This window comes from Trachemys scripta, chromosome 3 (genome assembly GCF_013100865.1).
Source record: "Trachemys scripta elegans isolate TJP31775 chromosome 3, CAS_Tse_1.0, whole genome shotgun sequence".
In the NCBI taxonomy this organism is placed as follows: Eukaryota; Metazoa; Chordata; order Testudines; family Emydidae; genus Trachemys; species Trachemys scripta.
The window spans coordinates 9698531-9711358 of record NC_048300.1 but is presented as its reverse complement, the minus strand read 5'-3'; the positions used below and the strand labels follow the sequence as shown (position 1 = coordinate 9711358).

General features: G+C 39.4%; 1 protein-coding gene across 2 annotated transcripts in view; it reads left to right on the top strand.

Moving 5' to 3' along the window:
• The window catches only part of TMX4 (thioredoxin related transmembrane protein 4), a 57260-nt gene extending 44655 nt beyond the window's left edge, over nt 1-12605 (top strand). The window contains exons 7-8 of one of the 2 annotated variants that reach the window (XM_034764105.1): nt 5124-5187; nt 7915-12605. In XM_034764105.1, coding sequence (XP_034619996.1) covers nt 5124-5187; nt 7915-8219 — 369 coding nt within the window. In that variant the 3' untranslated portion in view covers nt 8220-12605. Of the gene's footprint in view, nt 1-5123; nt 5188-7911 lie in introns of both variants that reach the window. The other variant, XM_034764104.1, reaches the window with a different exon arrangement.
• The last annotated feature ends 223 nt before the right edge of the window (nt 12606-12828 follow it).

Genomic DNA, 12828 nt, shown 5'->3' with positions numbered 1-12828 from the left:
TTGTTTCATACTTTTTACTGTGAATCTTAAGGGGGGGGGAAGAGATCATTTAGATAAAGGAAGAGGATGAGGGGGGAAAAGGTTAAAAAGAAAAACATTTAGCTTGGGAATCACCACTGACACTGCAGCTTCCCAGCAAAAAGAGGACAACTGTCTGAGTCATGACCCTACTGTTTGTGTTCCTTTCATGGAACATGGATTAAAGTCTCATGCTGAGATTCACTGTAGGCTTGGACACGCGGCTTGCCTTGTATACTAACTTTACAACTCTTCTACCTCCAGAAAACTTACTGAAATAATGACTGAGAAAGCACTGCAATGATTGATGGCGAACATGCCATTGCCCTTGCAATGTAGCCACAATAATTAAGTAAGTTCTCGAGGCCTTTCAGTGGTGCATCAACATCATTCAGGAGCCTTCTCAGTGCATGTTTGCCATCCAAAAATAGCGAAGAACAATTAGCGATTGTCATAAAAACTGAGTGGCAAAGCAGTGAATTTGATAAAAACGTTGCAACTGTCATTTCTGCTAACTTGGCCTTCAGTGTAGCACAAAACGAGTAATTTAAAGACATAACTGAAGTGTTTCTTACTGGATATACTTCTCCAGACAGATTTAAGCTTGTAAATCCACTTCTAGATACTGCTAGTGAAGAAATAAAGGGAAAATTAAAGGATTAAATTTATCAACAAGGCATTATTGTAAGATGGTTGTTGAACGGAGAAATATGTTCCCACTTACTGCTATTTATTCTGAGTCTGAAAAGTAACTTGCAGAATATTGTATCAAAATTGCTGATTGTAGCTCAGGAATGCAGAGAAGTATAAAGAGGTCTTTGCTCACACAACAAAAAGAAAATGAGAAAGTTGGTAACTTCTTCGATGCAAGCAACCTAAACTTTTAGTGTGTTCAACATGCTACTCAAACCTCTTTGAGGAAAAAGTAACATTAAACACTGCCCTCTACAGCACATTGTGGAAATTAGAAGAGTCTTTGGCCACCACCCATTATTGGCTTATTGAAAGAGGAGGATAAATACCGCAGCATCCCAGGGATAGGAATCTCAGGAAGTTGTCTGTTTGCATCCCATTCCCATAAATATGCACTGAGCAGGAGGAGGTCTTTGATGAAAACATAACCTGCATTTTACACCCAGCCTTTCCACAGAGAAGCAATGAACTTACAAAAGCAACTGAAGACCTGAAGAAGAACTCTGTGTACCTTGAAAGCTTGTCTCTTTCACTGACAGAAGTTGGTCCAATAAAAGATATTCCCTCATCTGCCTAGTCTTTGTAATATCCTGGGACCGACACGGTGACAACGACACTGCAAAAAGCAACTGAAAGAAGTTTGTGAGGGAGTTGACAGATTACAGGCTGATACAACTGTTACCTTGTCAGTGGAAATGTGGCTTGATTCACCAAGAGCCTTCATCTCCTGAGATCACAAGTTTCTATGTCTTTAGTCCCTCTTCCAGCTCTGAAGCTCATATGTCTATTAGATTCCTTTGCAGGATAATAGTGGTGCACCATGTAACCGGCAAATGGAACAGTCATGCTGCTGTCGCTTATGCCAGTGTGCCAGTTACTCCTGGGGGGATTCTGCGGGACTGCACGCCCGGAGAAAATGTCCCCTCTTCCCCCATAGATTTCCTGCAGAAAACAGCAGGGAACCCGTGCGGGGATGGGGAGCGACCATGGGCGCAGGTTTTTTTTGGGGGGGGGACTGCCCCTCCAAACAGAGGGGAGGCATGGGGGGGCACATGGGGTTACATGCCACTGTCCCCACTCATTCCGCAAGCACAGAGCTACCCAGCCGAAAGAGTTTGTGTCTGGGCTCTGCAGCTGAACGCTGCCGCCTGGGTCTAGTGCCCGTCGTGCTCCCCGTGTGTGTGCTGGGAGCCTTCCTCTTTTCTATTCTGTGCAACAGTGGCGCATAGGGACAAGGCCCCGGGGTGTTTCTAGAGCAGGCCCAGCCCTTGCACTGAGTCAGGGTCAGGTGCAGCCTCACTGCCGAGTCCCTATACCAGGGGAGGTGGGGGCTTCAGGGGGATCTCCCACCTCAATGCGGCCGGTGGCTTGTGCTCCCTGCTGCCATGCTGGAGCCACATTCATTTATTGACAAAGAACATTTGGAGAATTTTAAATTTTTGGTGCAGAATTCCCTCAGGAGTAAGGCCTGTAGATTTGCCAAGGCATTGTGTCTCTATCTACACATGCACACATTTCATTCTTGAATGAAGATTTCTTGCCCGAAGTGTCCAAATGTCTGCTAATAGCAGATGATGATCCACTTTGTTGCCTTTAAAAATGTTACCCTAGGTAATTGAGGACCCTTAGTCTTGCTGGAAGTCAATAGGATTTAGCCTCCTAAGTCATTTAGGTGCTCTTGAAAATTTTACTCTTTTTTTAAAGGTTTAAGGTTTGCTTTTTCAACAAGTTCTTGATTTTTATTTTAACAGGGTTTAAAGGCCAGTCTACTCTTGGTAATTTCTTATCCATTTTTCTGCACTGGTGTTAATAATGTTAGCACTCGGGTAGATGTGATGTAGGTGTCTTTTGATATTGTCCTGTGGTGTAGATGCATCCCCAGCATCCTGGGCTTATCACTAATTGTTCACAGCTACTATTTTTGCTGTTTGGTATTTCATAGAGGAATGTGCCTTTTTGTTCAGATCACTTTCCTGTTTTTTTTTCCTCCAGAACTTAATGATTCGCGCAGTTCAATAAGCACACTTATTTTCCCTCAATGGGACCAACTTTATGTTTAAATGTGGTACTTTATGGGTTGTCTTTTTAAGACTCTGGTAAAGGCAGCCTTTCATTTTCTTTCTGCCCAAATAGCCTCCTTAAGTAGAGCTGGTCATGAATTTTTCCACAAAACGTTTTTCTGTTAGGCAGATTTGTCAAAACCCAAACTCTTCAATGGAAAGTCAATTTTGATGGATTTCCCATGTCAAATTTTTTTTGGAAAGTTTCAGAATTGTCAAAACATCCTGTTTGGCATTTTCTAAATGAAAAGGCTGCTTTTTTGGTTTGAAATGACTTATTACATAAGAACGGCCATACTGGATCAGACCAAATGTCCATCCAGCTCAGTATCCTGACTACCGACAGTGGCCAATGCCAGGTGCCCCAGAGGGAGTGAACCTAACAGGTAATGATCAAGTGATCTCTCTCTCCTGCTGTCCATCACCACCCTCTGACAAACAGAGGCTAGGGACACCTTTCCTTACCCATCCTGGCTAATAGCCATTAATGGACTTAACTTCCATGAATTTATCCAGTTCTCTTTTAAATGCTGTTATAGTCCTAACCTTCACAACCTCCTCAGGCAAGGAGTTCCACAAGTTGACTGTGTGCTGTGTGAAGAATAACTTCCTTTTATTTGTTTTAAACCTACTGCCCATTAATGTAAAGTTAATATACAGTAAAACATTTTTAACGAGTCAAAATCTAAACAAAACATTTCCAAATTGTGGAAACAAGATGTTTAGATTGACCAAAATAGATTTTTTTTCGAGATGATCAGTTCACAAACATTTGAGATTTTGACTGTCCTGATATGGGACAAGAAAATGTTTTGAAATCTCAAGTTTTCTTGGTACAGGAAAATCATTTCCTGTCCAGCTCTATTTAAGTTGTGATCTCTATTGGATGAAGGGAGATATTGGACCATCTCACCTACAAGTGTTTTGCATAAACTTCAGGTTTCTTGCACACTTTTCATCTCAATGTTCGCAGCACACGAGTTTTCTATTTCTCTCTGAACTATTTACTTCAGTGCACAGAAGAAATTCTATAACGTAGATGTTAAGGAGACTATCCATGCTAAATCCAATTTGATTAAGCTTCTCTGTAAGTCTCTCAGACTTTGTTACATGGAAAAAATGTTGTTTTTAATTCGCTTTTTAAAAGCCACTGTTGTTCAGTGGATAGAAGGCAATAAGACCTGTTAATAGACACTCAAAAAGAATGATGGTTTTTAGGAAGGGAGGATCCGCTTCAGGGCTTGATACAGACGTGTCTGCTGTGTAGTTCTCTGTTCAGTCATTTACTGTGAACAGCTGGACCTGCTGTTGTCCTTTGAGGTTGCAGTTTTTCTAGGTTGTTATTTAGGGTCAGATTAACTCTCATTTTTTTGCATTGGTCTACTATCTATTTACTTGTACTGGAATTATTGTAGCATGAGAGAAGTTGCGCATACAGCAATGGAAAGCTAGTATCTTTGTCAGCACCATCTCCTATTCTGCTTCCTCCCTTCCTGTGTATTTAGTATTAAAGTTTCCTAGTCTTTGTCCTCTTTATAAATTAAGGCAAGGGGCTTAAGCGTGGATATTTATACCGCCAGTCACTGGTTGTTTTTTGTGCTCTGCTTCTTGGTAAGTGAGGCTATCGGAATTCTTATTGTAGTATAGGAGAAGACGAAAATGACCCATAGAATTATTTGTAAGTAGTCATTCCTTTCTGAAAGAAGTTTAACAACAGCTACCATAAGCGGAACCAATCTGAGCCTGGCCACTGCCATTTTTTCCCCCTCTGCTTTTGAAGAAATTCATCTGTGGCATTTGCCATTTTACCTTTGTGTAGATATTTGTCAGTAACCAGATGCGGAGTAATATAAATTCCAAATATTGAAATAATCCTTGACTTGATATTAAGGGTATATTTATAAATGGTTAATAAATGATTAATACATGTTCTAAGCATGTTAGATATGAGTAGAATGTGTTATAGGTGGCTATAAGCAACCCTACTGATGGCTAATTGTTAGATTGTAAAAAGGTAACAGTTTATTAAAATGGACTAATCATTTATTAACCTTTTATAAACATTCTTAATACAAAGTGTGACCCCTTTCCTAATGTAAAATTAATCAATTATATAGAAAAAACATTAGAACTATGCCCCCGCACTGTGGAGGACCAGCACAGCCATGACTTAGTCAGGTTGGTGTTGTCTTCTTCAAAAAGTCTTCTCATTACACATTCACCAGTTACATTTACTGTAAGCTCATAAACCCAGTTCAGTGGTGCAAATGGACTGATATATTGCAGGGGCTGTAAGATAAGAAATGCATCCTGGTTAAGTCACTGAATTACATTTTTTCTTCTTCTACTCAGATATTGGTTTTGATTGCAGACTGCCTTTGCCCTTCCAAGCGTAGGTACAGAGAAGAAACATCCGGTAAGCACTCGATATGCCATGGATATTCTATTTTTGGAATGATTTATGCCCACTAATGTACATTGTTTTGGTTTTTTTTTTTCATGATAAAGCTTTCCTCTAAGATTCATTGATGGCAGCTGACTAATCCTGACAACAGGCAATTCCTTCATGGATGTCTGACATGTATTTGCTGTTGTAAACAATACTGTGATTTTCATGTCCTTCCATCTGAGGAACTCAAAGCACTTCGTAAACACCAAAGAGTTTAGCCTTGTAACAGCCTTATTAGGAACAGTAGTAGTAATCCCATTTTACAGACACACAAGCTGAGGCTAAAAAACATCCCAAATCAGTCAGGAAATCTGTGTTAGAGCCAGAAATAGAAATAGTTCTGCTGATTCCCAGTTTTATGCTTATCCACAAAATTGTCTAATTTAAAGGTACAAGCAGTCTTGCTCTCGAACAGGATTTTTCCAGTTCCTAATGCACATTCGTTATACAGGCAGACATTACACACTACACTTTGGATCCACGTGAACCTCCCTCTGCAACACTTAAGTGGAAGTTATGTTCACATATGGACTACAGGTTTGGGTATTGTGATGATTAAAGTCACAAAAGGTGTAAAAAAGTTGGCGTAAAGTAGTTTTATAGTAGTTGATTACTTCCGTATCCAGTATGCCCAATTTACAAGTTGGGAAGTTTTCTGCCTCTTATCTCATTACCAGAGCTAAATATTTTGCTGTCGTATCTTAGCTGACACTTTTTTATTGATGCTTAGGAGAGTTTATCTCCATCATCGCTGCTAAAATAGAAGGAGAATGTTCTTTTTTTTTGCGGAGGGGGCGGCTCTGCAAAGGAGGCAGATGTACCTCAAAACATACTTGGCACAGATTTGCTGTGTAAGATGTCCTCAAAGGCATACAGTGAGTCCATGGTGGAAAGACAACTAGAACTAAGGAGTTTCTGGCTCCAAGTCCCTGGGACAATCCAGTAGACCAAGCTGCCTCTTACAGCACAAAGTGCACCATTAATAATCTAATATTATTTCATTATCTTTGTCTGTAGTCTCAGCACATTTAAGGCCGAATTATCCCTTCCAGTATATTTAGATAGCTTCATTACTTTAATGGAAAGCAATATGTGCATCTGAGGGTTGAAACTGCCCTTTCAAAAGGTTCAGAAACGTCTATACAGTAGATTCCACTTAATAGCAGTCCAGATATCTGGTTAATAGCAATATTTTGCTGGGAGCCAATCCTGTCCCAGCGACTTTAATGTTAATGGGATTTGGATATTGGCAACGGGCAGGCTGCTTATTAAGAACATTTTTTGTTGAAGAAAGGACGCAGTTGCAGGCAGGTTTGCAGGGCTGTAGCCAGGGAAGGAAGTGCTGGGACATGTCTTTCCTGGCTGCAGCCCCGCAAACTTGCCTGTGCACAGGGACCCCAGAGGAGATAAGGGGCTATGAGCTGAGAGGGAGGGAGTAGCACGCAGGGGGGCTGCTGCATGGTACCTCTCCCTGGGCTCTCTGGGCTGTCCCTTGCCGGAGGGCTGCACCCAGGGAAGGAAGTGCTGGGATGTGTCGACCCCCAGCCCCCAGAGAGTGCAGGGGGAGGTACCGTGCAGCACTGTGGGCCTGCTGCACACCCTACTCCCTGTAGAAGGCCCCAGCATCTGGGATGCAGCCCCTCTCCCCTCTGCTTCCCTGCCCAGCACTTCCTTCCCTGGTCGCAGCCTTGCAAACCTGCCTTCCACTTATTGACAAATGCCAGATAATAGCAACTTTTTGCTGACAACTGAGGGGTTGCTAATAAGTGGAATCTACTGTATATGGTTTATAAAGAAGACAGTCCTGCAACCTTGTCAGTGTGAAGATTCTTACAGGAAGGTTCCACTCCACAAAAGTAATGGTGGTAGCAGTGGATGCAAAGCAAAAAATCTCAGTCCCCAATGAATATTTAATCATTAATGGTGTCTAGGTCTAGGTTTGATTCTGGAGCACCATATTCCATGAATCTTATCTTGACGTAGTTGTACTGATACCTGGAGGTAAAAACATTGATTTGTATATATGTATATGATTTATGGAATCATAAATATCTCTGCAATGTTTGTTGGTAGGTTTTTGTGTTTGGTTCAGTAGTATTGAAAATAATGAACTGGGTGTCTCAACTGCATCATTTAAAGTGATACTGCCAAGTAATTAGGTCCCACTTTGGCCAAATTTAAAACTTGTGCAGAATATACTTCATGTAATATTAAGACATTTGTCACTCTGAGAAACAATGGGAATAGTATATTTATGACGGATTTACACAAATATGTGCTTTTTGTGTTTGCTAGATTGGCTCTGTAGCTGCAATTACCTAACAAAAAGCTGCTTATGTTCTTGCTAACACGTTTAGGATGATGGTGGACATTCAAAGAACTAAATAAAATTGAGCTACTGTTCACTTGTAATCCATTAGACACAAAATGAAAACAAATATTTTCCTAATAATAAGACAGAACAATTATAGGAAGGTGGAAATTATACCTAGGTTTGAGAGTACAGAGAAACAGAGTAAAATAATAAAATGAGAAGATGATGATGCTACATTAGAATTACACCAAGGATTTTTTCATAAAGAATATTTTGCAATTTTTTGCACTCTTGGGGTAGTGTAGTAACTAGAAAAGAGGCTTTAGCAGATGAGTTGTCCTATGATTTAAACATTTTCAATTTGTATTTTGTTTCAGTAGAGTTGATTGAAAGGGAGAATGCAGAGCTTACAGCAGTAGAAGAGGTGGAAGAAGCTGAAGAGTTTTCAGCAAATGAGTTAGAAGAGGCTGCAGAGGAAAAGGAAGACATTTCAGATGGGGAAGATGGAGCCAAATCAAGTGAAGAGGCCAATTCAAGTGAGGATGGCTCAGAAGAGGACTCTGCCGTTGATGAAGGATCAGGGACAGAAGAGACAGAAGACATCTGTGAACAACAGCCAACTGATTCGGAGACCCAAAGCTCAGTACGGCAACGTAAAAGCCAGGTGGCTGACAATGGACTATAGTTTCCTTGGTGTTTTCCATAAACTCGGACCAAAGAAATATCTGGGGCCCTTCTGGTCTGCAGCTGAAGCCAAACACTTGATTTGTAATTTGTGTTTACGTAAAACAAAACCTCTGCTCTCCATCAGTTGGCTTCTTTCTTCTTTCTTTTTTCTAAGCCAATGTTTGCTCATAGACTTTCATTTTTATAAGCACGCCTTTATATATTATGTTAGCCATGACAATCAAAATCATAAGTATGATTTGATCTGCTTAGAGACTTAAGGAGTCGGGGACATGACCACGGGGATGAAAGACTTGGTAATGAGATGCTTGTTGTTCATGCTTGTGTTCCTTTATAGACACTGCTCTAAGCAGGATGAGGCAAGAGAATTTGAATTCACAAACCTCAAGAAGTAACTTAGCAGGAGTCTTGATTTCCTTTTCTTTCTGTCTGAATATGTTCCTTAAATGCCATAAGACCATCAGGCACATCATAAAACAGCAGACAGAGGCATCTTAATTGTCTTCCATTAAAACAACTTTGTGTTTGGTGATTTTGCGTTCATCAACTCAACTGAAGCACCTTCATTATGTTGCTTTTTTTCTCGTTTTTTTTCTGCTGAATAGTTATTTTGAAACTATGCCATAATATTATAACAGTGACTAGTTTTATTCTATGCTTGAAGAGCACCAAAGCTTCTCAACTGTTGATTATTCAAAGGCATAGTGCACAAGTCAGTCTTATATCAGCTGGTGATTTTAATCATTTAAGGGGTTTAGATCATCAAAAACCTTCGGCTATGGAACATAAACAAGTAGATGCTTAAAATGACATTTTTGAACCTTGGTGGTTGAAAGGGAAATGATTTAGTGAGAGCAAGGAATTTTTGCCAAAGTGTAGCCTTTTTCCTTTAAGATGTTGCAGTGAGAAGTAATTGTGTCTAAGACAGTAAATGCCATATTTCTCACCAGTACAAGCTAGTCATATACAAAGAACTTCAGTATTATTTTTTTGCTGTTTCCAACCCAGAGTAGTTGGCAGTCAGAACTGCTTTAGTAATATTAACTGAAAAATCACTTCTAGTTTCACCTCTAGTGTGCTGGCTTTAATGATGGAAGTAGTGGGAAAAACACATCAGGAAATGAAAGAAATAGTTTTTGGTTACACGGCTATCTTTTGTCTACATAGACATGCATCTGTCAAATTGCACAAAGTGGAAATGGCTCATTAGCTAATCTGCTGACAACACCTCCTGCTGTCGAGTTTATTCAAGAAATCCGCATTTTATTCATTTTAATTGGCATGATTTATATTAAGAATTTTTTTAAATAACCACATCCCATTAAGTGAATGAATATCTGAAGGATAATCCTGTACATTCCCACTTTGGCAGCATGCTGATCCAGATTGCACGATAAGAAGCAGAAAGGTTGTTTCCATCTTTCGTACTGCATATTTAATTACCATATTGCATAAACCCGGCCATCTAACATTAGTCTCTTCATTTCCTTTTGTGAGGAAAAAGGAGTATTCTGTGAGATTAATATGGTTGCCTCCTGGTGTTAGAAAAGGGATATTACCAGTGCATAAAGGTGATTTCTTGGAGACAATCAGTCTTGACAGGGCCAGTTTATATCTGTCTTGGGGGGAGTTTTACTGTTAATGCGAAGATTTTATTTAGCAGAAAGCAATCTAACTTACAGTGTCTCGCTGTTTTTTAAATGTTTCCAAATGTACAACATTTGTTAATCTAGTATAAATCCGACTGTCATAGGGCCTGATTCTGGTCTGTTGTACAAGTGTAAAGCAGGTGTAACTTCACTGAACTCTTGAGCATAAAGGAGATCAGAATTGGGGCAGTGCTTCCTTCTGCATATACTCAGATATTTAGACTGTTCATACGGCCATGAAGATTAGACTCTTTTCTCCAGCACTTAGGATTATAGATAGATGCAGCGAAAGTTCTTAGATATGATGGAAATTAAATTGTTGCAATGCACTAAAATGAGAACAGATGGCTTGGCTTGCCTGGACACAGTCCCCTAAACTTTCAGAAGTGGTGCTAAGCTGTGCAGCCGAGGTCCATTGTCTTTAAAGCGATACAGTCAATGTAAAAAATTACTTTTTGCCTACATCGGTTGCAAGATTACTGTAAATGGAAAAGATTGGGGGGAGAAAAACCATGGTCGTGCATTTAACAGAACTGTATACTCTATTTCACGATTTCCTCTATGTAGTCAGTTTTCCTTGTGTGCGTCGGTAATTCAGACAGCCAGATGGGAAAATATTTTAAGAATAGGAAAATATTAAAATCACCAAAACTGGCTAGGACAAGCAGACCAACTGTCATATCTTCAGTGACCTGACTAGGATTCAAGTTGATGACATCTTCAGTGAGTCATGGATTTAAAACTCTGCTTGACCCTGAAAATATAGGGGATTGTGTCCATCAGGAATTCATTGAAAACATTGACTTGTGTTGTATAAAAAGAAAAGGGCATTTCCTACAGAGTAGAGTCCTGAGTTGTTCCCAAAAAAGATTTGGAGGGAGAGAAATGTCCATATTAAAAATGTCAAAAAGTGATGGCAAAGATTTAAAAAAAATTAAGAGCTTAAAGTTGGCCTCATAAAGTCTTCTTGAGGCATCTAAATTAGAGGCCTAATTTTCAAAAGTACAGAGCATCTAGCACCTCCTAGTGACTTCAGTGCAGGATGCTAGGTGTATAGCCTTTAAAAAATCTTCCTCTAGCTTAGCTGCCTAAGAATTAAGTGAGGAGTAACTTTATAGGCACCTGTTTTTGAAAAGCTTGACATCCCGGTGTTGAAAAATCTGTTAATCTTGCGAAAAGTTACACCTCTGTTTGCGTTAACTAAGAGATCTTAACAAATTATATAACAAGCTTATTGCCATACAAGATGCAGGGATTACAAGATGTCCTGAGAAACAGCAAAACGTTAATTACATAAGCTAATTTCTGGAGTCCCTTCTGTTCAAGTAACTCCCGTTGAAGTCAAGGAGCGTGTCACATGTTGTTTCAGCTTTGGGCTGTAGAAAGCGTTCAGTGAAAACTGAAGTCTAAAGAAGACATGAAATCTCAATTCTGTTGTAGATGAAGGGACATAAAGCAAGTGAGACTTGTGCCTGAACAGCAGATCTTTAGGCACGTAGCAAATGGCAGCTGTTCATCTCCCCCCTAGTTACGTTTTGTGTGAATCTGACATTCTGTTTGAGTGATGATACATTCATTTTAAGGTGTTTCAAACATCAGGCCCCATATATGTTGGCCCCTTTATTTCCACACTCCCACTAATAAGGAAGATTAGTGCTAACTTTGGTTTGACAGTTGATCTCTTGTATTGCAAATGGAGTTGAAGTACAGTGGGTCTGAATATTGTATTTATAGAACACTTCAATTCTCAAAGTGCTGTACAGACATTAATAACACCTCCTCAGCTTTAAGAATGTCATTTTTCTTTGTCAAATAGACTTGCAACAAAACAGTAGTGACTCTTGGCTCATGGAGGAAATCTACTGTTTGGCTTAAGTAACAGGTGGTATTAAAGGGCATTATAAAGGGCAGATTTCTCCTTAATGATTGATGTGGTAACCGTGCAATAATAGCAGTGTCAGTCCTGAATAATATATGGAGGGCTTATACCTTCTCACTGAAAAATGTCTTCTTAACCTTAAGTCATGTTAGTATAGTACTGAAATGTTTACGTCAGTATTAGACTTGCAATTTTAGCATCGTCTGTGTTTCTGGATTATTTAAAGGATTAATACCTCTCATTTGTGCCAACTGAGAAGACCGTTTGTCATCTCATCACCTCCGTCCTCTGTTCTGAATCATGTCACAGAAGTAGAATTTGTCCTTGCATTTGGAATATAAACAAAATGTCTTTTGAAAAGAAGCTGTTGTTCACACAGTTGGCTGAAATGGTTTGAGTAAATGTAGCACCGTTAACGCTGGTAAGATCTGCTGATGGGGAAGGCAGACTTTCAAAGGGTGACTAGTGATTTTGGATTCCCAGTTATGAGACTTACTTTTCAGAGACTGGTGCCCAGCATGTTCTGGAAATCAGACCCCCTGAAAGTGTCACAACATGAATATCCAAAAAGTGAGGCATCCACAAACCAACAAGTCAGTCTTGAAATGTTAAGGCTACATTTCTAAAGAGGGAACAAATGAAGCTTTGCCTTTTCTACTTATGCTTCCGATAACGTTTCAAGTGAAATACTAACCTGTGTAAATCTTCGACTATAATTACTCTGTTGGACAACAATTTTTGTTACATGGCTTTTTCATGGAAATGTTATGCAAAATTACTTTTTATACTAAAAATTCTGCGAATTTAAGCCATGGGTATTTGTACTGGAATTCCATATAAATTTTTTTATTTATGATCTGGTTGTGGCTAGTTTTTATTTTTCAGCACAATTACATTTGATTGAAGAATCACACTGTGTCTCAAGGTTGATTTGTAAGTAGTTTATAAAGGATTAATAAATTAAGATGTTTTAATAAATGTTTAATCAGTTGTTAGTTTTACAACACCTGCTGATGTTTAAAGCCATCTATAACACATAGTGGTGGTTATAACATGCTTGTAACATTTATACATCATTC